This window comes from Drosophila erecta, unplaced genomic scaffold (assembly GCF_003286155.1).
Source record: "Drosophila erecta strain 14021-0224.00,06,07 unplaced genomic scaffold, DereRS2 tig00000055-arrow-pilon, whole genome shotgun sequence".
Lineage (NCBI taxonomy): Eukaryota > Metazoa > Arthropoda > Insecta > Diptera > Drosophilidae > Drosophila > Drosophila erecta.
In genome coordinates this window covers 19,632,159-19,656,519 of record NW_020825200.1, presented here as the reverse complement: position 1 = coordinate 19,656,519, position 24,361 = coordinate 19,632,159, and the positions used below count along the sequence as shown (strand labels likewise).

At 44.8% G+C, this 24,361-nt stretch overlaps 4 protein-coding genes across 20 annotated transcripts in view; 1 reads left to right on the top strand and 3 right to left on the bottom strand.

Moving 5' to 3' along the window:
• LOC6543211 (Down syndrome cell adhesion molecule-like protein Dscam2) overlaps window positions 1–12,985 on the bottom strand; it is a 61,293-nt gene extending 48,308 nt beyond the window's left edge. For all 14 annotated transcript variants that reach the window (XM_026979567.1, XM_026979561.1, XM_026979555.1 and 11 more), the window contains exons 1-2: window positions 12,554–12,985; window positions 8,509–8,692 (exon numbers count right to left, since the gene is read on the bottom strand). In XM_026979567.1, coding sequence (XP_026835368.1) covers window positions 8,509–8,563 — 55 coding nt within the window. In that variant the 5' untranslated portion in view covers window positions 8,564–8,692; window positions 12,554–12,985. The remainder of the gene's footprint in view (window positions 1–8,508; window positions 8,693–12,553) is intronic.
• Window positions 12,986–13,223: 238 nt separating this feature from the next.
• Window positions 13,224–18,166, bottom strand: LOC6543369 (kinesin-like protein costa). Its single transcript, XM_001970607.3, has 4 exons — window positions 17,341–18,166; window positions 16,571–17,282; window positions 16,096–16,514; window positions 13,224–16,033 (listed from the first exon to the last, which is right to left on the bottom strand). The coding sequence occupies exons 1-4, from the start codon at window positions 17,984–17,986 to the stop codon at window positions 14,211–14,213; spliced, it is 3,600 nt and encodes a 1,199-aa protein (XP_001970643.1). The 5' UTR covers window positions 17,987–18,166; the 3' UTR covers window positions 13,224–14,210.
• Window positions 18,167–18,357: 191 nt separating this feature from the next.
• On the top strand, window positions 18,358–22,130 carry LOC6543222 (putative pre-mRNA-splicing factor ATP-dependent RNA helicase PRP1). Of its 2 annotated transcripts, XM_001970606.3 has the most exons (7): window positions 18,358–18,613; window positions 18,667–19,460; window positions 19,824–20,297; window positions 20,363–20,626; window positions 21,204–21,326; window positions 21,390–21,743; window positions 21,802–22,130. In XM_001970606.3, the coding sequence occupies exons 1-7, from the start codon at window positions 18,558–18,560 to the stop codon at window positions 21,927–21,929; spliced, it is 2,193 nt and encodes a 730-aa protein (XP_001970642.1). In that variant the 5' UTR covers window positions 18,358–18,557; the 3' UTR covers window positions 21,930–22,130. The 2 variants fall into 2 exon arrangements, with proteins under 2 accessions (XP_001970642.1, XP_026834343.1); XM_026978542.1 differs by lacking the exons at window positions 21,390–21,743; window positions 21,802–22,130 and having other exon boundaries at window positions 18,441–18,613; window positions 21,095–21,244.
• Window positions 21,986–24,242, bottom strand: LOC6542918 (gustatory receptor for sugar taste 43a). 3 transcript variants are annotated; one of them, XM_026978544.1, is made up of 9 exons: window positions 24,083–24,242; window positions 23,967–24,021; window positions 23,462–23,594; window positions 23,228–23,390; window positions 23,012–23,155; window positions 22,816–22,956; window positions 22,671–22,749; window positions 22,263–22,614; window positions 21,986–22,203 (listed from the first exon to the last, which is right to left on the bottom strand). In XM_026978544.1, exons 1-9 carry the CDS (start codon window positions 24,234–24,236, stop codon window positions 22,141–22,143), a joined length of 1,284 nt encoding a protein of 427 aa, XP_026834345.1. In that variant the 5' UTR covers window positions 24,237–24,242; the 3' UTR covers window positions 21,986–22,140. The 3 variants fall into 3 exon arrangements, with proteins under 3 accessions (XP_026834345.1, XP_026834344.1, XP_001970641.2); XM_026978543.1 differs by having other exon boundaries at window positions 22,671–22,956; window positions 23,462–23,606; XM_001970605.3 differs by having other exon boundaries at window positions 22,671–22,956.
• Window positions 24,243–24,361: the final 119 nt, after the last annotated feature.

The following is a 24,361-nucleotide window of genomic DNA, read 5'->3' as shown; positions in this document are numbered from 1 at the left end:
GTCAGAACTTCCGCAGCGGATATGCATTCCCATATTCATGTCAACAGTGTGGCTATTGTTCAGCCATGGCTGTTTGACAATTGAGGGCCATGGATCAGTGACTCCTCGGCGCTGCACGGCCAACAAAAGCTGTGTTCAGTTCCATAGCTTTTCTGCCAAACCAGCCACAGTTTCACTTCCACATCCATTTCCCCCCACCGCCTCCAACGACAAACAAAAGACAAGCAGGCTGAAAATCGTTCGTTGACACTTTGCAGACTCCACCACTCCCCACTGGGTTTCATTTGTTGATGCCGTCACTTTTGCATTGGCAAATCATTTCAGAGCTCGTGTATGCAACGTCATGGCGCTCGGAATTTTCCCGTTCCCCATTTCCTATCACCAAAAGGTGTAGAAAAATTTGTGTGCTGGCACACGCCCACCAACGCCCCTTCTCCCATAAATATTGTTCGGATAAAATTCTCGGGGCATGTGGGTGCAATTTGCCTATCACAAGAGCTATTGTAGGCTTGGTTAGCCTCGTCCTTTTCTATCCTATTTATCAATACAAGAATGTATGTTTAGCATACATAAATATAATGCCCAAAACACTGGAATGCTTTATTATACCCATAGATCAACTATTTCCAATTATTTACATCCAGCATCTCAGAATGATCAAAGGAATACAATGAATATAGTACAATATTTGAGTAAGCTGAAAACAAGTAAGTCTTTTGAAACTGAAACGTAATGTTATAAACCAATTCCAACAATTGGCTATTGCAGTTTCTAAGTGCGCTGAACCAAAATCATCATAAATAAATCAATTAAACATGTAAGGTTTCGGTGAAGTGAAAATAAGGAAGGCTCGCCGGAAACATCGCCTTCTTATTTAATTATTCATTTCTTTCAAACAATAAATGTTGTGTTGAAGATTAGACTCCTAAAAACCATTTATACAGTGCAAATCACTTAGTTAGGGCCATTTAAATGCATTTGCTAAAAAAATATATATGCATATTTTTGGTCCTCAAGTAAAGCTTTAGTTTAAATGATCTATAAGTTTTGAATATACTTTAAATGCGATATGAAATAGAGTTTCAGAACAGACTGTATCAGCAAGCACACAAAATTATATAAATATTTATATACTTCAGCATATGGTGGCCATTCGGAACACAGAGCGTAAAATCTTGGATGGATCTTGTGGCGAACATCAAAAACAGTGGGTAAAGTAAAGTACGGAAGGGAAATAAGTAAAAGGAGGGCGAATTAAGTTTTGCAACTGTTGCGCAGATGATCTCAGTTAAGGTCAGTTGAAAAAGTTGATATTGAAATTCCAAAATCGGCATCCTTTATGTTTCTTATTCCAACGCGCTGTACTCCACGTTTTTGGGTTTGATTTTATACACTATCGCCATTTAAGTTACACCTGCTCCCAGTTTTAGTTTTGTTTGTCGCTTCGCAAAAGCAGCAGGTGTGTTTTATTTTACCTTTTCGCTTCCGAACCTAAAGCTCTGCGAACAAAAACACGCAGAACGAAACCGGTTAAGAAGCCGGCTTAAAGAGCAAAAAAGCAAAGTAAAAAGTAAAATAAGGCAAATCATAAGCAACAGCATTTGGAAGCAAAAGCAGAACTGCGATGCCAACGTCGCGGCAAAACTCAAGCTAATCAAGCACTTGAATTTTTGTGTGCGGAATACGTTAAGTTTTTCGCCTCGCAATTTTCCACTCAAGCTGGCAATTTGCAAAATTTGACGATAATTCAGCTGTGATGATGAAGATGATGATCGTGCGGACGCGTCTAAGGTCACTTTATCAAGTTTAAGAGGGCGAGTGACTCAGCCTAAGGTGCTCGAATTTATTTTGTACTTAATTGGGTCAACGAAAAGCGGCCCTATCTTGCAAGGAAATCAACTGGTAAAAATAATAATAAACTACAGGCCAACAAATAAAGAAATAGAAGCAGGCAGCACGCAATTCGAGAGGTGCAAACAATTACTGGGCTGGGTTTATTTTACAGGCATTAATAACATACATAGGTATTATTATCGATATGTACTTCTTACCCATCGAAGGGCTGCTGCCCACCTAATTAACTTATTTGGTGGCACAACAAACCCCTAACACCCCGTAAGCCAGGAAATTGGAAACTAATAACATCCGGCTAACAAAAACAAAAGGCCCAAAAGTTCAATAGGCTTGTCCCGCCCATCGAAATTAGTCCACATCACGCACTCTTGTCATCGAGGTCAGGCGGAATGGAAGGAACTGCCCAGGATGGAGTCCTCCTACCCCCAATCATATATATTCCCCCTCCTGGACGCCATGAATCTCGACTTTTTCACCGCGATTCAGACAGAAACATCTGCTCGGGAGCTCAGAAACCAGTTCGACAGCTGTGCAGCGGAGGAGCACTGCGGGACTCGGAGAACAGGTATCGCTATCGGTGTCTCAATGCCAGCGTTACCCACTCATTCATGCGAATCGCTCGGCATTTACCCACACACTCGTCACGATCAGTCACAGTCCACAAAACAGTACCAACTACTCGTGTGGACATATTAAAGCAAATACAAATTCAGCTACACGGGTTAAACTACATTAAACGATTTTGGCTACGATTCAAATGAATGTAAACCTAGAGGTTATTCTCTGCTCAGCTGCTTATTTTGAGTAGTCAGTAAGCAAGCAAACTGAATGATCCAAGTTAAGGGGTCTTTGCCGCAAGAAACAAGGCGCATTATAGCTGCAATGGTGATAAATGAGCAGTCAGCAATCATTTCCAATGCAGAACATGAAGTATTTAGAGCTCCCAGTGCGCAGACACCAACTAATTGTGTAATGCGTGACACACATAACTGCAGACGCACTGCCCACGCGATTCTAACAGGTATCTGTTAGATACCCGGCTGAATAGACGCCTCCAACCGCCGACGAGCGCAAGTCATCCGTGGAAGAGTCCGAGACCGCAGGCTAGCCGCAACTCACCCGTCCGCCTCGCCGGTGCTCAAAAGATGACAGGGAGTCACGGTGACGAAACGCCGCACTCGACAGAAGCTGACAACGGGAACACCAGAGGCCAGGGAGCAACGAAACCGCAGCCAGGTGCGAAGACCGGGAGCGGAGGGAAACGCCGTTAGGTCGGCAGGAGGCAGAAGTGGGACGAACTGGAGCAGGCCACGCGGAAGATGGACACACTTCTGGGCCAGAGGAAGGGGCTGGGAGTGGTGATGATGCGGCTGATTCCAGTGGCAGTAAATGCCAGGCCACAGTGGGTTAATGTCGAGGCTTAGGAATTTGTTTAGAACACGTTATGACAACAAAACATTTTGTTCTAATAAACAATTAAACAATAAGATTTCTATAGATTCTTAGCTTCTTAAGGTCAATGCACTAATACTTTTGAGCAACTTAATATAGCGCTCCAAATGAAAAATAATTGATAGAGTTAGCCCACGTAGTGTCGAATCGCACCGATGTGTAGTATAATTTTGTGTTTTATTTCGAAACAGTGTCGAATCGCACCGAGTAATATTATATTGTGTTTTATTTCGAACACAACATATAAGAATATATAAGAACACAACATACCCTACACACTACTTACTACTTATTACTTATTACTAATTAACACTTTGTCGCAATATGTAATATCGCTTGGATTTCCATTTTCTAGCAACATTCTCAGCTTAAATACCACTGTCTTCTGAGAGATACTTTTGAGCAACTTAATATAGCGCCCCAAATAAAAAATAATTGAGAGTGTTAGCCCACGTAGTGTCGAATCGCACCGAGGTGGAATATCATGTTGTGTTTTATTTCGAAGCACAACATACCCTACACACTACTTACCACTTATTACTAATTAACACTTTGTCGCAATGTGTAACATCGCTTGGATTTCAATTTTCTAGCAAAAATGTCAGCCTAAATACCACTGACTTCTGAGAGAGACTGTCATTAGGGGCTGCACAGTGGGACCGAAAAAGAGAGTAGCAGAGAAGGAAGAACACGGGGGTGGATTTGTTGTCTAATGAAAGCGTTGCAAAACATTTACGGAAAGAGGAGAAAAGTAAGGCAGAGCGTACACGTGCATCCTTTTCAGTAAGTACAGGAATGTATCTGAAAGATACAAAAGTGCCGTTAAGAATAAGAGCCGTACAATTAAGAAAATATGCAATGATTTTATACGGTTGCAGAAGTACACATCTGTACAACTTTTAGATCAATTTTATAAATGTATTTGAACGTGGTTACGTTTTTTAAACACACTGTATGCAAACTTCCTATGGTCAGATAGAGACAACTTCAACGACAGAACTTGAACGTTCAAAAAATATATACGCATAAAGTAGCCATGACAAAGGGAAGACCAACTGCAGACGTGTTTTGCATATAAAATCGAGTTGACGTCGTCATCGTCTCGTGCGCATTAATTAAGACTTCGAGCAGACAGCGAAAGACTTTTGAAAAGTATGTACTCGTATACGAGTATACACGCATGTATCTACAATTTAACTTTAAACACTTTTTTGTCGCATGCAGATTATGGAGATGGGATGATACAAATGGGTTGAGACTCGGCAGCCCCAAAAAACGTGACTCAGCAAGCATGAGGAAGGTGTAGAGGGCTCCAATCAAATCCCGCCTTCGAAATGCCTGGACGTGCGCGATCACATCCATAGATGATGTGTGCCGATAAGTGTCAGTTCTCCGAGGCTGTTGGACTGGAACTGGGATCGGTGGATGGGTGGGGCCATGAACATATTTTACAAATTATTATGACGCCTTGATTCCATTCCATTTTTAGGGGCGCCAAAACGATGGTAATCCTCTAACCCTCTGATTTTTGAGATATTTATCTTCCACTCGTATCTTTCCACATACGAGATTTCTTTTCATTTAACGCCACACAATTTATTGTGCCCTATGTGCCGTAGCTAAATTCTTAGCCACAGCCTAACTCAGGAAACTCGAATGGCAGATACTTAATTAAGTATCCCACTGATTCGAAATAAGAAGCTTGTAGAGTCAAAATAACGAAGAAATTGACGTGTCTTGGTGGAAACAGAGTATTATATATATTTGCGCTATATATGTATATTATAGGACAGTGCGAAATAGCAACCACATGTGCGCCACGCACCCCCAACTTCCACCCACTACGCCCTTCTTGACCGACTAATTCCCCGCCAGGGGGCGCTGCAAGGGAATCCCACGGGCAGGAGCTCGCCGAGTGAAGTGCGGCAACGGCGCGTCGCTCGAGTTCAGCTTGTCAGGCAGGGAGACGTAAATAAGTATAATAATTTTCCAGAGGGTAGGACACTGTTTGGCATGGAGGAGTTGGAAATGCGTGCCGCCAACGTGGCCCTCAGTCTTTACAGCTGTTCGCGCCGTGAGGGGGAATCTCGGGGTGGGTGGCACTTCTCTCTCTTGCCGGGTAATGAAAAGTGTGTGGGCAAGCATTGGGATCAAATCTTCGCTGGCAAACTAAGCAAACCTTGCTCATTCTCACGACTTTTTCTCTCCACTGCGAGTTAGGGGTGTCAGCGAAAGAGGAAGAGAGACAGCAGGGTTTTCCACCAGCGGAGGGGTTGAAAATGAAAACTTTATTGCCGAAGTTTTAAAAGTCTCGCTAAGAGCGGCATTTACTGTACACCCACTTAAAAATATCTTAAAATAAATTATGCTGGGCCCCACAAATTCATTCGCTGGCTGCAGCTCATAAAATATTTTGAGTTAGCTTAATACTTTTCCGAAAGTTTCTTAAGTTCTGCGCGCACTCAAGGAGCTCGAATATATGACAAATGCTTTTAATGGGCCGACAAACGCTTTGATGCCCTGAGATGTGGCGACTTCTGGGCGGAATTGTAAAGAGTTTTCGAAACGTGAAGCCGACTAGATTCTTGTGAAATGCATTTAGCTCGGCATTGCTCCCAACTTTCAGGCAATTATTTACGCAATTATCGAAAACCTGCTCGGCAGTTTCGGATCCGCCATTCTCCAATCTTTATTCCCCATTCGGGTTGACAAACAGCTTTGAACTATTGCGAATGGGCAAAAAATAGATTGCAACGGCTCATAAAGCAGCAAACCGAGGAAAAGTTGGATGCACTCAGAAAAACCAGCGCTCGTGATCTTGGATCCAAATCGAACATATTTTAGGAAACCGAAGTGCTATGATTTTGGGCAAGTGTATGGATGGGAGGGTATAGTCCCTCGGAGTTGCTTACACAAACCACGCGTGTGATGTGCCCCAATCGTCGAGGTATCATAACACATACTGCGAAGAGGGCGAAGAAAGTGGCAGGAGGGGTACATCAATCATCTGTAATTACGGAATGCATTTCCCATCCCGGACAGCTCCACTCCATCCTCGCTTTTCGGCTCCTTTCTTCCATTCTTCACCATTTGGCTTTGTGTAGGAACGGAAATAGTTTCCTCCAGAAGAGGGCCTGGTTCAGTGATCTCTCGGATGATCTCTGACATATTTACGAGTGCTTTGAGTGGCACGCAGTGCTTCTAATTGGTTACGAAATCCCTTAAGGAAAGATCGTGATGATAGCAGCGAGTGAAATGTGACCCAGTTGATAAGTGGTTTCGAGGTCTATTCCCGCTTATCAGCAGTAGGTAAACCCATAGGAATGTGCTCTTGTCGAACTAATATCATAACATACAAAGCCGAGAAATGGATATACTGTAGCAGCGGAAAGCTCCATAAATAGATCTCAATGAGAACGAGATACATGTGTATGCTCTAATTAAAGATACGTTTTTATCACATAGTTTTTTCAATAGCAAGTAGCAAAAAGCATGCTTCGGAAGCATAGCCAAGACCATTCCATAATGCCATTTGTGCCATTTGATTCGCACACACATGTGCACACAAATTGACGGCTTCCTGTTTATTTGCTTCGTGTTACATGCTTACTTTTTGCAGTGTTTTGAACCCACTGTGCGCATTTGTGAACTTTAAGCTCCATTACAGTGTCCGTCGTGTGCGAGCTGAATTTCAATTGGATTGAATGAAATGGCGAATTAAATGCGTCCGACTGCAGCGGAGACAGGAACAACAGCATAAACATCACATTCCGACATAAATCCATTTTATTGTTTAAGTCTGGCTTTAAATATTAATGCAACATGTTTTGCTTTTGCCTTGCATGCTCACAATGGAGAAACATACTCGTATTATAATAACAAAAGCAAAAATTGGCGCAAAATGTTTTTAATCAATTTCAATTGAATGATGACCCGCACAATCAACGTAAGACGCTCACTCAAAGCTTGTATCTCTGAGATCTTTCCATTCCGGCGGGCAAATATTGGTACTCGCTGCTGAAGCTTTGCATAATGTGTTCTTTTAATTCACGAAGTCATATCTGCAGATCTGCTTAGCTCATTTCAAACATTATATTATTTGTTTGCTTTTGGTTAAATATTCCGCTCCATTAGCGTTTATTTATTCCAAATTCCAATAACGTCACTCATCACGCGACTTCCACTTAAAATGTAATTTTTATTTCTGACTTCATCGACAGAGCACATTTTCTGCAATTCTTAAGCAATTATTATTATTGCTGTTTATTTGTGTAACACGGGTTTTTATAATGTTATACACGAGAATAAACAACGGCCCCTAAGTTGCAAACTGATAACATAAACTGCAGCAGTCACTATATGCATTCGTAAATTCGCTGTTTGATTTCCATTTAAGCTAACATAGGAGGAAACTTAAATAATAAAGATAAAATCCACATTACACAATTAGTTAAAAGAGTTCGTTATTGCAAAAATAATTGCATATGAAAGTTTATAGGGGGAAATAAGAAGGAAATCCATTCATAAGAAACTATTTCCACAATCTATCCCAGAACTGGTATTACTCATCTACTCGGCGGGACTGACTAATTCCCAATCTGACCCACTGATGCGGCACAGTCCCTCCCAAGTCCCCCCTCAACCCCAAAACAAAATTTTCCGGATAGTAGAGGCAATGAACCGCACGTTTATCTGCTCCCCCACACAACAAGATACAAATGTATCCGTCCAGACGCGCACTCGAGTAAATATCCAACTGCAAGCAACCGACAAGCGCAATGAAACAAAAAGCGAAAGCCAAGTAAATGTAAGAAAAACAATCAAAAATGCTCAGAAACGTTTGGAAAATCCACAGAAGCGGCAACGGGAAAAGTGGGTAAAAAGTTCTGTCGCTGTGTCAAGAGAGATAAGAAGCGTAAAATTAAACTGAAAATGAAAAGCCATGTCACAACAAAGAGGCTATTATTTAAAATAAGAGCGTTATTTTTTATATAATACGGACAGTTGAATTCCCTATTTAAGGCATTATTACTTCAGATGTTTTTATATGAGTATATTATGGTTATTTAAGGCTATTTTGAGTAAGCTTATTTTGAAAAGGCCAAAAAAAACGATGAATATCAAAGTTCTATAGTTTCCGGATTGTACAGGTCACCAGTTCGGAATGCCTTAGAACTCATATGCCCTATGTATAGCACTCACCAATGAGGGCAACAGCTGCGATCAGCCATTTGAGGCGTTCGTTGGGCGAATTCATTCCGTATGCCGTGTTTCCGCCGAGCGGATTGTATGAAGTTGGCAGTAGAGAGGGTCTATCTGGCTATCGATTTTACACAAAAATCCACTGAAAAGCACCCTTCGCTGTGGTTTTGGCACGCCGAATTATCTGAAAACAGGGAGAAGCATTGTTTCATTATTTGATATGATTGTATATGATATGGTTTGTTTTATATTTACATAGGGGCTTTCTCTTTTGTGCTTTTTAATTACGAGCTGAAAAACTTTTTGCAAAATGTCCCCCTATTGTCTAATGAAGTGCAACTAATTTGATTAGGCAAACCACCCTCCACTGTAGGACAGTGCTCCATCCTTTTTAACCATTACAACTCAATGCTTAATGACTACCTAAAACACCTGCACTTGTGTGGGTTTTTAATGGAAAAATGTACGTTGTACACATTTTAGAAACACACAATGCAATCCACACCATTTAGATGAATTCATTGACTGGTGAGGATAACTCCTCTGATAGCTGTGTTTATTACTCTGCAATGAAAGCTCTCAATTCCAAGTACCTGTCATAATATTGTTCATGGAGCAATGGTAACACTTAGCAGACTTTGAGGTCTGTCCCGAAAACTATCCCCAGCAAGTACCCAGTAGAAGAAGCCCTGTAAATGGAATAAATAACCCCGCGAAAGAGGCAACAGTGTTTTGGGGAGGGAGGGTTCCGCGGATGGATGTCATTAATTAAACCTCAAATGGCGATAGAAGAAGGAGGCAACTACTTTTCGCTTTTCCGCCTTCTGCTATTCATAAAATGTCACGCGCCTCCCTCCACGCCGCCGCCGCAGTTTGGAGGAGAAAAAAAAACACTTTATGACAGGCAGGAAGTCACGATTCCACATTTCTGTCTGTTGGTCCCCGGATCCCCGCGGGTCGGCAACTTGACAGCTCCAGCTCCTCCACATGGCCAGCGACTTACTTTAATCCATGAGCTTGCCTTTAATTGTTCCATATACACATGCTTGTGTATGGGAATAGATCGAAAAGCAAATTGTTCAGCTTTTTAGCGCTTAATTAACTCTTAAGTGGATGCCACAAATTGTGGAATCTGCATTCAATTCAAGTCGGATCACTCAGCTAGATGGCTATGGCTTATCTACGACTGATTTCTATTTGCTCAGAGGGTTGCGCAGGCGTATAGAGAACTCAATCCCCTTTGGAATAAATAAAATAGTTGGTTGGTGGAGGGTCCGCTGTGCCCATGTTAGCTTTTCAATTGGCCTAATGATCTAGCTGTCGCTTCCAGCGAGGGTTAACTGTCCCAAGCTGATCTGCTTGATAGGGAAACAGCTGCCTTAAAGGCTCAGCAGGGGTGTGGCAACAAACCTACGAATTTACGAACCGAGAAATCCACTTTAAGCTGCCTACAACATTTTTCACTAAAGCTGAAAAATGGAGAGGACTGCGGATGGTGGAAAAAAGGTATATATATTATATTAATTAGTTATGAAATGTGTTTGCTAATCAAAACGCCTAATTGAATTTTAAATGTGGTCAGCAAGTTTCACTAGACGAACCCGAAGAAGGTTGTTCACATATTGATACATTTTATTTATAAATATGATAAATATTTTGTAAAATTTTATTTAATCACGTGCACGGCCACAAGATTTATCCCTCTACAAAGGTTCTCTTCCACAGGTTAGTAAAGTAAATCAATTTATCCCTTTACATAAGTCACCCAGCTTTATTGTGCCGAGTAACTTTATGAATTTCGTTTCTTGTTTAAAAAAATACATTTATGGAGTGTAAATGTGAAATGCATCTGTCCAAAAATTGCCGAGAAGCACTGTAAAATTCGAGAATGACGCATCAGCACATCTCTCCTTGAGCTTTCAGCTTAGAAATGTTTCGCTTTCCATCCCGACAAATGATTTTCGACCGAAGCAATTTGGAAAACATCTGGCAATCAGTCAACGGATCCAGGCATCCGTATAGGCAACATATGTGCGGATACATTTTTACCATATACATGGTACCTACATACTCGTGCATAAAGAGATACAAACCCTCCCTGAGTGGATCCGTTTGGTCAATCGCGTGGTAAAATCAACGAATCAAAAGCATTTTAATATTACTCATGCTTGCATCTCGTATGCTTCGTGTTGCCCCGTCTGGCAGCATGTGTAACTTTAAATTGGGGTGACGAGCCAATAAATTTAGGAAGGGTGGTGCCCGGAGGGTTGCTTGCTGGCGGCGGGGATCGGCTGGGGGACAGAGGGCAGTGGCCCAGTGCAGGGTCGTCGGCGGAGGTAGAGACACATCCATTGTCCAGAACCGCTGCTATGACCCATTCGCGCCCAGAGCTTCCGCACTGCGCCCCTAATTGAGATTCAAGTGCTCTCGGCGGCAGCGAAAACAAAAGGAAATATTTATTTGGTCCTTTGTTCACTTTAACCTTTTCCGCTGTGTCATGTTGCTGCCCAAGTGGAAATCAATATTTGCCTTCACAGTCGACCCGATGAAAGCATTCTCATCAAATCGATGAGAGGACCGAAGGAAATGTGCAGTATATAAATTAGTTTAGAGGTGGGATAACCTCCTCAAAGAGGAATCTCATTAAGTGTATTTATTAAAGTACTTAGAACTTTCCTTAATAAAAATGAAATAAATACTTTGCTTAACAGCAGCATTTGCTACATACTTTTTCACGATTTTTAATGAATTCAGGATCTACCAACTGAACTGCCACGATGGTCCATTTAAAAGGAGACACCACTAGACAGACTCCCCAGGACTCAGACTCCCATATGCAATAAAAAAATAAATAATAATAAAACCCTAAATATTTCTATATTAATCGAATTATTGTACAAAAACTATTATATTTTACAGCAAGTAAAAAAAAAGGTATAATCAATAGCGCTTAAAATAAATTGAGTACCATTACTGCAAATACCTATGTATGTGGGTAATCGACAGACAATTTTAAACAGGGAGTCACATGGAAAATTGGCAGTAGCCCAACTTGTTGGGAAAACCCGCCTAGCAACAGGATGGCGAGCCGACAAAAATTCAGAAAAGAAGCAGGAAAATAAAAAGTATACCGCCAGCAGACGGAGAAGGAAGCGGAGGAGGAGGGTAGTGCAACACTTGCAAAATCAAATAGTGGAAACTTCAGACACACCAGCAAGGAAAGGACGAAGGCAGCTGCACGGAATTTCAGAGATTTCAAAAGCAGGGGATGAACCAACACTCGCATCGTAGCACACACACATATGCGCGCAAAGGATCACGACGTATGTGTGCCACATGGAAACTGCCAGGAATTTAAAAGGTTCTTGAGAAGGAGGCGTTTTGAGTAGGGAAAACTGAAAACTACCTGACGGGGACAAAGGACCAAGGACCTGGCGGCAGGAGGCACAGGTTGCACACACACTGACACACACATGGACGCACAAGCGAATACAACGGTAATCGCAGAGTTGCTTTTCAGCGGATTCAAGGGCGCATGCGCCGAAAAAAAATTCGCTGAAAATTCAGGGACTGCAAATATTTCCTCTAAAACTCGATTTATAAATAAAAAGTAGCAGGAAATGCATAGAAACTGGCTAGACATTAAACAATGAAATTTAGAAATGAATCATTGAACTGGTTTGGAGGGTCGCAGAACATGCATTTTCCTCCCTCATGGCAGTACATTTTCACACCCTTTTGCAAGTGTGTGTGATACAGTGCATAAAGTAACCGTTTTTGCATTCCAAAATCGGGAAAACTTAACGTCTGGCGAAAAATCAATAGGAAGACCCAAGACTTTTATCAGTTAACCGACTAACTATCAACCTACAGCATTTGATCCTGCCAGCCTTTGATTGATTTCGCAGACTTTCGCAGCGCTGCTCAGTGGGCGTGGGCAGGACTCACGCACACTTCCGCACGCAACCTATACATACACGACGGGCACAAAGAAGTTGCCAGACAACGGTGAAAATTTCCTAACGGAAGCGCCGACTTTTCTTACCGTTATAGCTACTGCTGATGGCCAAATTGTTGTTTAAATGCGATTATTAATTGTTAACACACACACACTTGCACACACAGTGAGAGTGGTGGGCTATTTGCAGCAGGGTGCCACTAATCCACGGGGGTGGCGACTCCGCACAAAAGCACCGCACACACAAACACAGATACTTTGCTCTGCTCTTGGCTATCTTTCAGATACCTTACATACTATTATTCACTTATTTGGAGGTGCACTAGCACCGCTGCAACCGGTTGGCGGATTGCTAATCACGTACCGCTGCCGTATATTCGTATATCCGTACCCGTATCCGTATCCGTATCGGTGTCCCAAAACAACGTTCATACACAAATACACACACGCTCTCGCGATTCGCCGACTAGCGCTGAAATCCGGTTCTCGATCGCTCGACGGTCCAAACAAGACTGAATCGGATGCTCAGAGACTCGCCATCGGATTCAGACACTCCGCTCAAACCGGCGCTCTCTCTCTCTCTCTCTCTTTCCACTTTCATTGTGTGTTTGTTTGAAGGGGCGATTGTTTGGGAAATTTCTGGGACATTTTTCACCTGTTGCTTTGTGGACTTTGCTTGCTTGGATTTTATCTGTAAATGTAGAACTTATTTATCTTGTACAATATTTATTTTCTTTTCAAAATAAAACACTTTATATATGGTTATTTGGTTTGTGTATATTTATATGCTTATTCAACAATATCCACACAAAGCCATGCCGAAAGATTTTGGCGGAATATGTATGTTTACACGTTAATATTGAGGGTACATACAAACATTAATATCAATTTAAGTTACTCGGAATACAGGACAATCTGTTGAAACTGTACCTATCCAAAAGACAACAAAAAATACGTTACACACAACCAAAAAGTGTTGAATTTTAATGTACGTGAAACATGAGTATTAGATTAGCACAAGTACTGCGCATTTAAGCATTATAAGTTGTACAGAGTAAATGCTTTTTGGTAGAGTATTAAACGATAACACTTGGGTATGGAGTACGTGTATTGTAGTTGGTAACGAAAGTCAGTAAAATTCGAAGGAAGACACAATAGTGTTACAACTAACCTAAAACTAACAAAATCAATTAAAATTAAGTGGTAACCTAACAATTATTGTTATGTACAAGTTAAACAGTGAGGGGGTTTAGGTCAGCACTTTGAGCGAGTTTTGTGTACGGTTTGTCTTGCGAGTATCTTAAGTAGCAGGTCAAGTCTTTACGGTTGAATCTCATGAGGATAGTTATTTTCATATGCTAGGTGTACGTGTTAGGGTTTGTAAAATAAATGCTCCCCAGCTAAAGAGCCAGAATGAGAACCATATGTAGTCTATTGGGTCATGACTGTGGACGAAACTTGTTCAGTTCCTGTTACCAGGATCTTAACTTTTGCTTCACACTTAAAAATACATCGAACTCTAACCACTTCAATAATTTTAACGACACGCACTAATGATGCTGTCTCATCATTTTCAAATCAAACTATTAATAAAATTATCCATTTTTATGGAAGTAATCTCAATCATTTTTAAGATGTGCTGGTGATTTTACCAAAGTGGCTGGATTTCGACTCATGGCTATTAATTGTAAATGGCTATTTGACAAAACCAGATAATATCGTTCTGGAAAAGGTTAAATTCGTATTAATTTCGGCGACTTGCATCCTGAATAATTATTTTGTTCTTCTGACGCGTCACTTTCGTGGCCGTCGGCGCTGGCATCAATCGCTTCAGCTGCTCCGGCCTGAAACTGACCAAGGCCTTCTCCTTCACTTTTCCTACGGCTCCGGTTGTGGTTGTAGACGTAGTGGTTGCCGTGGCCGTGGTGGTTGACTCAATGAGGGCCGTGGATTCTTCGGCAGTGGAGCCTGAGGACCCTGCTGCAGCAGCTGAAGCGTACCTGGTGAGCACATGGAACTTGGCAAAGATGTTGCGCCCGCTACGTTGCTCTTTGTCCTTGTATTTGTCTAGCGCCGAGCCGGTGGGTATTGGCTTTGGCGCTTTGATCAGGGCCTTGCTTGGATTACCGCCACCTTTGTAGAAATGATCGTAGTCGAAATCATTACTGGCCTGCACCGGAGAGGTTGCACAGGCGGGGGCCAATGCTCGTTCTCCGTAGCTGGCTGAGCTTGCCGAAGTTTCCTCTGCCATGTGACGCAGCATCAATGTGAGTTTCATTTCGTGCTGGCGCTGCAGCAGCACCGCATTTCGCTCGCCTTCGAGTCTAGCCTGGCGCACGGCATTGGACAGAACACGCTCCTTCCACTCCCAGGCATCCCGCTCGCGCTCCAGCTGCACCAGCTGCAGCTCCAACTTTCGTGAGGAGTCTCGCAAATCTATAACCTTGTTGAAGTATTTGTACAGAAGCGTGCGCATCTCCTCCGTTGAGAGTCGATTTAAGCGGGCCATCAACATCTGTTCTCCCTTCTCCCGCTGGATCCGGTCGCTCGTATCGATGGAGCGGTGACCCGTGATCATTTCGTTTTTGAATTCTATGGCCGCATCTATGGCCTCGATGGCCTCATCGCACTCGAGCAACTTGCGCTCCTCCTTTTGAGACAGCACCTTGTCCCGCTTAAGCTTGCGGTCTAAGTGACAGCGCTCTTCCAACAACAAGTCACGAGTTCCGCGCAGGTTGCGGATCTCATGACGCAGGCTCTCTTGCTGCTCTGGTCCTGGCTGCTCCTCTAAGTTATCCGACTTCTCGCGTAAAATGTGATTAAGGTGCGTAATCCTAGCCTGCACTGCTTTTAACTGGCGACCCTGTTGCTCAGGTGAACCTTGGGCCTTCACTAGCTCCTTGCCAGTCTCCCTAGACTCTCGCAGTTTGGCCAGCTCCGCCTCTATCTGGCAGCGCAACTTGCACTCCTTTCGAAGCTTTTTCTCTAGCTCATCGGCCTGCTTTCGCGACTCGCCTACCGATTGCTGAAGCTGCTTCACCTTCTGTCCGCTCTCGCCCGCAATATGCTTCATGGAGCTGAGGTCCTCTAGGCGACGCTCGAGATGTCCGATTATCGAAGTCCAGCGCTCAATCTCCGACTGATCCCGGCCTTGAACTAGTGCCTTACCTAGCTGCTTCTTGGCCTTGTCGCACTCAGCCTCCAACTTGGCCCGTTTCTTGTGAAATCTCTGCTTAGCGTGGCTGCGTGTATCGCTGTTCTTGACCAACTCGGCGATTATATTTTGTTTTACCTGGATTGTCTCTTCGATTTCCCGCAACTGTCGTTGCTTGCCCTCGATCTCAGCGACCAGTTTGCGCAATTTTTTCTGCAACTGCTCAATAGGCGCAGTGGCAGCGGCGGCAGCGAGAGCTGCCTGACGGAGTCCCTCGCCCGAAGAACTTTCCAGAGGATCGACGACCGACTCAGGATTAATGGGCGGTGAAGGTTGCTGGGAAGCTACCCGGTTAAGCATGGCGAGCTCTGTAGTACTTAAGCTAGCACCTGGCTGGACACTTCTCCTGCGACCTGTTAAAGCAATAAACCAAAATGTTACTGTATAAAAGGGGATGTGCAAAGAAAGGACTTACTGCCAATGCTGACTTTGCGATCATCGACATTTTCTACTGGTGGCTGTGGCTCATTCTCGCGGTCTTGGCTTTGCATAACCGCCTTCGGGTGCTTGGATAGATAATCAGCGTGCTTTTCAAGGATAAGAGTGTCTGTTTTGTCGCGAAACTCTTCCATTAAGCTTTCTATTTTGTCGTCCAGATCGGGCCGTTGCGACTCATTGTCTGTGTCGTTTTCGTTGTCGGAGTTTGGCGGCTCCGAATTGGCTGCTTCAGAGTTCACGTCCTCGGGCTCCTCGGCCTCCAGAATGGGAACCAACTGTTTTTGCTGACGCATAGCCTCCGTTGAGCTGAGGCACTCCTCGCACTCCTGCTTGAGGAAGAGCCACTCCTCGATCTGCTCCTTCTCCACATCAGTAATTAGCTTGGAGTCTATCAGCCTATAAATGTCTTTTGTCGTCAAAAGTTTCACATTAGAAATAACGTGTACACTTACTTGGAAAAGAGCCCCTCGGCATTGGTCACTAATTTAGACCATTGGCTCGCTGCGAATTGCAGGCCAAAGTTGTCCCCTGGTCCCGCCAGCGCCAATGGTCCAGCAGACGTATTGGAAACTGGCACAGCCTCAGGCGGCTGAACGATCATCGTGTTGTCGTCGGAGTAGGTGTTCATAATTACAAAGTTACGTACGCACTGCACCTTAAAAGCGAACTGCAGGTTGCCCAGTGTTTCAGCCAAATGCTCTTCCAGCGGTGATACGCACAGGATCACGAGCGTCTGAGCCCGCCCGCCGAACGAGTCCTTTAGGAGAGTGGTAAGTGTGGTCTGACCATACGGAATGTTTCCATTGACCCCGTACATGAGGCCTGGATCTGTGAGAGTGCTGATCACCTGCTCCAGCATACACAGGCCAGCATCGAGGGGACGACCCGTGGGCGGTTCGCCACACCGCTCTGTGCCGCATAGATCCGAGAAACTGGCCGTGGACAAGCGGTGCTGCAATAGACCTTCCTTGGACACCCACTGCTGCTCCAGAGTAAGCGTGAATAAGGTGTGCGCCGGCAACGATTGGCGGGCCGACAGACCCACCTGCAGCCACTGAAAGACGGCATCTACGTTGGTGCAGTGTATGTTTCCCATGCCCAACAAGTCGCAGACTTCACCTCCGCATATTTCCACGAATCCCACGTTGATGGCATAAGTGCGTTCTTAAAGTGAAAATGGAATTAGGATATCTATGCTCATAAGACCCTCTGATAAACTCACCTGGATGCGACGATATGTGCGAGAAAATGTCACGGACGCAAAGGTGGACGACTCCTTCGGTGGAATCAGTCAGGGTAGGGTCCTGGACGTTTCCGTAAAGCGTGTAGCTTTTGCCCTGGCCCCGCTGACCGTAGGTTACTACAGATGCGTCGAAACCTTCCAGGAACAAGGTGATCAGCGGAAAGACCGTCTGGTGGTACACTTGCTCTTGGGAGCTGCTGCTGCCCAGGGCGTGGGTGACAGGAACCGTGTGGGGACCCACTTGGATCAGTCCAGCCGCAATGCTGTCCATTGGATCTCCGCCTGGAAGGGCACTGGGCAATCCTAGGGCAGAAGCGCTGATGGGAATGGCCTGGACGCAATATGCGGAGTCCGGGTAATCCTTGTGGCCGCTGTCGTTGCCATTGGCATCAGGAATTGTCTTCGAATCGGTCGCACTGCCCTCCTCAGCATTCCCGTTTGGGTCCGTCTCTGGCGGAATGTCCTTCTTAGCCACCGGAACTTGAGCCCCCGAGTCCTTGAAGTCCGCCCCCTCATCCTCTGCCTGCACATCCTTTTCGAGCTCTGCGGGTCCAAAGCTCCTTAACAAGTCCTTGAGTTCTCTGTGCGGGAAGATGCGCACCGCTACCTGAATGGGTATTTCCATGGTGGTTAGGCAACTAGTCCTGGTCTCGGAAGAGCTCTTTCATTCGGTATTCTGCGCTTTGTTTCGCATCTTTGCGCTTTGAAATACGTGCAAAAATTCAGCTCCCTCCGAATCGATACAATGTGATAGTGTGGCCGCAGCTACAGCGTCAACACAAGCCGAAAATACCAAATGCATGTATTCTTGTTTTTCCAACAAAACAAACAGTTTGTTCCTTTAATATGACTAATCGCTTCCGAAAGTCACGTATAAGCTTGTAAGTATGCAAACATTCATGAAACATACAGAAACTGAGTAAAACCGAAGCGTACTGGCGTGTTTCTTATAACAAAAATATATGCTGGATATATATGGATGTATTTCAAGAATACCCCACTTGCTGCCGTGCTGTTGGTGGTGATCTTTGCTATCCATGGTATTTGAATAGTATACATAGAAAGTACATTTTGGTATTTTTAAAAGATTCGTTTGGCATGGTTGGTATATGTTAAAGGTCTCACTGAGCGCGTGTTATTTTTTGTGCTAAACGCTTCGTTTTGAGAATTCAGTCCAGTAATCGGCATAAATCAGCATGTCCAAGCGTCGAATCGAAGTGGGGGAGACCTACAGCAGCAGCAAGATGAAGAAGTAAGTGTGTAGCGCCACCATACGGAAGTAGTTTAACGCTCATTTCTTCCCAGCGATGCGGAGGCGTCCTCCTCGTCGGCGGCAGCCGCTGCCGGCACAGTGGCCCAGATCCTGGGCGGATTTGTGCCCAACAAGCAGCCGCCCACGATTAACCCACTGACCAAAGCGCCGTATTCGCAACGGTACCAGAATCTCTACAAGAAGCGCATCGCGCTGCCCGTGTTTGAGTACCAGGCGGACTTCATGCGGCTGCTCAGCCAGCACCAATGCATTGTGCTGGTGGGCGAGACGGGCTCCGGCAAGACGACCCAGATCCCGCAGTGGTGCGTGGACTTCGCAGTGTCCAAGGGGCGCAAGGGTGTCTCCTGCACCCAGCCACGTCGAGTTGCCGCCATGTCCGTGGCCCAGCGCGTTTCGGAGGAGATGGATGTTAAACTTGGCGAAGAGGTCGGATACTCCATCCGTTTCGAGGACTGCTCCACGGCCAAGACGCTGCTCAAGTACATGACCGACGGCATGTTGTTGCGCGAGGCCATGTCCGATCCTATGCTGGAGCAGTACCAGGTCATCCTGCTCGACGAGGCTCACGAGCGGACCCTGGCCACGGACATCCTCATGGGCGTGCTCAAGGAGGTCATCCGTCAGCGCAACGACCTTAAGCTGGTGGTCATGTCCGCCACACTGGACGCCGGCAAATTCCAGCAGTATTTCGACAACGCACCGCTCATGAATGTGCCCGGTCGCACACATCCCGTGGAGATCTTTTACACGCCCGAACCAGAACGGGATTACCTAGAGGCTGCCATTCGCACGGTCATTCAGATACACATGTGTGAGGAAATCGAGGGTAAGTTTATGGGTTTCGCTAAGAGTTCTCAAAAAGTTTCGAAAGTTGCTTTCTTATCGGCATTTCAAGTTATCTTACAACTCTCAACAATTTGTATTAAACATCTTTATGAAATTATTGAAATTCAATTTCTTAGCATTGATCATCTGTTATAAAAGTAAAAGTGCAAGGCAATAGATGTCAACTTTCCAATACCGAAGGGCAGTTTTAAATTTTAATAATATTTATGTGTAATCGTATTTGCTTTTAAAGAGATTCTAATCATTAAGTGGTAACTTTAAATATGATCCCAGTCCTTACCAAATTAGCTGCATTCACTTTTTCCATTGCAAACTAAACCCCAACTCTAATTTGCAACTTTAGGTGATATCCTTATGTTCCTCACGGGCCAAGAAGAGATTGAGGAGGCTTGCAAGCGCATCAAGCGCGAGATCGACAATTTGGGCTCTGAAATTGGAGAGTTGAAATGCATTCCCTTGTACTCCACGTTGCCGCCCAATTTGCAGCAGCGCATCTTTGAGGCGGCCCCACCTCCAAATGCCAATGGCGCGATCGGACGCAAGGTGGTGGTGTCCACCAACATCGCCGAAACCTCGCTGACCATTGACGGAGTGGTGTTTGTGATCGATCCAGGCTTCGCCAAGCAAAAAGTGTACAATCCTCGCATTCGAGTGGAGAGTCTTCTCGTCTCCCCTATTTCGAAAGCGTCTGCGCAGCAGAGAGCCGGTCGTGCTGGACGTACGCGTCCTGGAAAGTGTTTCCGTCTGTACACGGAAAAGGCGTTTAAGAACGAGATGCAGGACAACACCTACCCCGAAATCCTGCGCTCTAATTTGGGTAATGCCTAGATCGCTGAGATACATTACTCGATTTCTTATAGTCCTTTACTTATTTTTGACCAGGCACTGTGGTTCTGCAGCTCAAGAAGTTGGGAATCGACGACCTAGTGCATTTCGATTTCATGGACCCCCCTGCTCCTGAGACCTTGATGCGTGCCCTGGAGCTGCTCAACTATCTGGCCGCCTTGGATGATGACGGCAATCTTACGGACCTGGGCGCCGTTATGTCCGAGTTTCCCTTGGATCCGCAGCTGGCAAAGATGCTGATCGCCAGCTGCCAACACAACTGTTCCAATGAAATACTTTCCATAACGGCCATGTTGTCGGGTGAGATAAACCACAAATCTATGAAACTGTCTTCGATAAGTTAGGAAGTCCACTCAGGTCTCGCACTTATAGTTTCACGGCTGCCACTTTTCGCCTTTTAAATACGTAAGACTCGTGCTTAATTAAAATTTGTGCGGATGCATACTTTCACGTTGTATCTGTTCAAGTGGCAGCCGTGATTCATTTCTCCATTATAAATTGAAAGTCTTTTTAGTTTTGGGTAAGAATTTTTGATATTCTTAAAAGAATTTAAGTAATTTCTTAAGAAACAATGCAAAGGAAAAAGTTTTTCAATTTATTTGTTCTTTGCATTCAACTCGAAAAGAAAAGTTGCACATGCGTTTAATAGTCCAAGCTCATTATTTGAATGGAATGAGGAGCAGAATGCCCAAATAGATAGCATTTTTATATTTTAAAGTTCATCGAACGCACTTGCAACTCACAAATGCAATCAATCTTTGAATCAAGCCTCTAGATTGCCTAGCTGACAAAAAGTAAGCACAATCTATTTGTTTATGTAAAAAATTGTTTTGAACTTGCGCTTAATCGAAACCAACCCAATTCAAACGTGCAAAAGTTCCACAATGCTTCGTTCGTCCCAACGAGGCAAAGAAAGCTGCCGACGAAGCCAAGATGCGATTCGCCCATATTGACGGAGACCACCTGACCTTGCTGAATGTCTATCACGCCTTTAAGCAGAGTAAGTAAATTGAGCAAACCCCCACCGAAAATAGAAACACAATTGTTGCTTTGACGCTTTCAGGCAGTGAGGATCCAAATTGGTGCTACGAGAACTTCATAAACTTCCGCTCGCTAAAGAGTGCGGATAACGTGCGCCAGCAGCTGGCTAGGATCATGGACCGCTTTAACTTGCGGCGCACGAGCACCGAATTCACCTCGAAGGACTACTACGTAAACATACGCAAGGCCCTCGTGCAAGGCTTCTTCATGCAGGTGGCCCACCTGGAGCGCACTGGTTACTATCTGACCATCAAGGACAACCAGAACGTGCAGCTGCATCCGTCGACGTGTCTCGACCACAAGCCGGATTGGGTCATCTACAATGAGTTTGTGCTGACCACAAAGAACTACATTCGCACGGTGACTGATGTGAAGCGTAAGTAGCCACCTTCGAATTCCAGGATCAATTTTGTAAGCATTTCTTTCCTTTATAGCTGAGTGGTTGTTCAGCCTGGCGCCTCAATATTATGACTTGAACAACTTCCCTCAGTGCGAGGCGAAACGACAGCTGGAGTTGCTACAGCAGCGGATGGAGACCAAGCAATACCAGAAGGGTTTCTAAGTCCCCAGAGAATGGCTAGTTGTAATATGGGGAAGGGATTATGGATATGAGTGTGTGAATTTTAGCAAGTTCTAAGAAAACTAACCCGTTTGCTTTTTATTGTTTGCTAACTAATTCAAGCACATAGACACTTTAACAGATCAATAATATCCAACTCCGTTTAGTTATTAGTGTTAATAAAGAAAAGCCACTTTTTGTATATCTAATAACTTTAGCCATTGGTACGTTGAAACTGAATGAGAATTACGAGATAGGTGGCTATGGCCGATGCAAACTGCAACCAGAGAACATAATAATACTTTGATATTACTTAAGTATAGTCCAAATCATTACCGATGTAAGAATGGTGCGGTTCACGCGACACAAGCCACAGGCGGAGAAGTCGGCATCTACCACGAGTAACTGCTGCCAAAACTTCTTTACCGCTTCCGCAAGGATAGGCTCGTGCACTTTCCGCTCGATCTCACAAACAATCTGAATCGTTTTGCGGGACTCTCGGGCAGCCAAGTGGCACGGCTCCACCACCATGAGCAATCGCAGGAAATGAAAGCAAATCCAGAGCATCTGCACCCAGAGGTACCCATTATCCCGCTTGCTGAGCAGTTCCAGAAAGAGGAAGTAGGCCGTAGCTACGAGGTGCAGCAGACAGGACACCAGGATGAAGAGAACCGCAATGCCGAAAGAGCTGAAAAATGCGAAAAGGGTAAGAAGCACGCTAGCATGGAATGAGAAACACTTTACTTGGACAAGAGATGGACACACTTTCCCAGCGACTCGTGACTGTCCGCCAGAGATTTTAGGAGCAACCCCTTGTTTTTGGCTGGAAAATATCCCAATTTGAGTAACTCCACGTTGAGGATTAGACTGCGGGCGGCTGCCTTGTCACCTGCGGATTCGCTGCTCAGGGTTTCGCCGTTCAGCTTCGTCAGGCTCGCATGGAGCGCCGATGGCATCGCAGGGCGATTTACGCTGATGTTCTTGACGGTGCCGACCTTTTGGGGTTTGATGGCACTGGTCGCGTTGTTCTCTGTTGGGTGTGTCACAACCAATCATAGATCTTAGAAACTTAAAGTACCACTTACCTGCTAGGAAGCTGCTCGATAGCATTCTATTCAGGCGTCCAAAGCGCCTGCCAAGTCCGTAAGCCGTGTTGGCAAAATTAACTTGCAAGCCCGTGAGGATGAAGTAGAGACCGTAAAATGGAATGTACCAGTGTACATTGAGCTCTGTCAAAGGAAATGAAAACGAGGATTCAAAGATAGATTTCTTAAAAGCTAAGATATTTAATCGCGTCTTACCCGTATCCGACTGAGCAATGTTCATGTCCTGGGCAATGCGCATCCACGTGCCAACATCCAGGCCGACCAGTAGGGAAATGGCCACCAAGGAGACGGCAGCCATTCCCAGGGCTCGCCATCGATCTCTTCGAAAGTTGTTGTAGGCATTTAAAGTATTATCGATCTGAGGTGTGGTGTGGTCACAGGAATTATAACAAATGAAAGGGGGGGCGCCTTTGATTTCCGCGGTCTCACCTTGTTCAGTCGATCGTTGAGCTCAAGAGTGTCGTTAAGGCTGAAAAGACCACAGTAAACACCGGATACAATGGCCATGACCACCACAGAAACGTCCAGAGCCGTCACCACCTTCGACGTTGCCGACTTCATTCTAAAAGATGCACTTTTGATTTGTTGGTTGGTTTTGTTTGCAGTTTGTCAGAGCAATAATTGGTCAAGATCAAATGTGTTTAGAAGGGAGCAGAGGTGATGATTAGATAGAGAAAAATCGAGAAAAGTATACACACAGTTACGATCAAAGTAATGACACTCCCCCGCTACTAATTCATATCCTTTTTTGCAGGAAAGTGTTAGAAACTAAGCATACAAATCTGATGAGCCACATATTTCGAGTGTCACTAATTTGAAACCCTTGCGTGGACAAGCACGTAAAGATTAGTAAAGGAACGGCACAGGACGGGGACCTTACAAGTACGAAACATAAATGAAACAAGAGTTCCCACAGCAAGTCGGAAGTACCTACCGCACGGGTATTTCGGAGTTGGCATCGAACAAGAGTCCCCGATAGGTGAGGAAAACTACGCAGATGTGGATAGCTCTTGGTCAGAAGGAAGTCGCCCCTGTGTATGCCAAACTCACCCATAACCACCGTTAACGTGGCCGAGTATACCGTGAAGAGCCAGCTGCGAGCGATTTCCACTTGGCCCTTGGAGTTCCGGCCCGTAGCATATGGAGCCAGGGCCAGCACTTTGCTGACGTAGAAGATGCCGATGCTGGGCTGGGATATCTCCATGGTATTTCAGAACGAGGGACACTTGCAGCACGACCGCCGGGCGAGAACTGTTCTCGAGTGGCCCAATACAGGACCTTAAATTGCAAAACGCCATATTCGACACCAAACAAATAATGCGCTCCCAT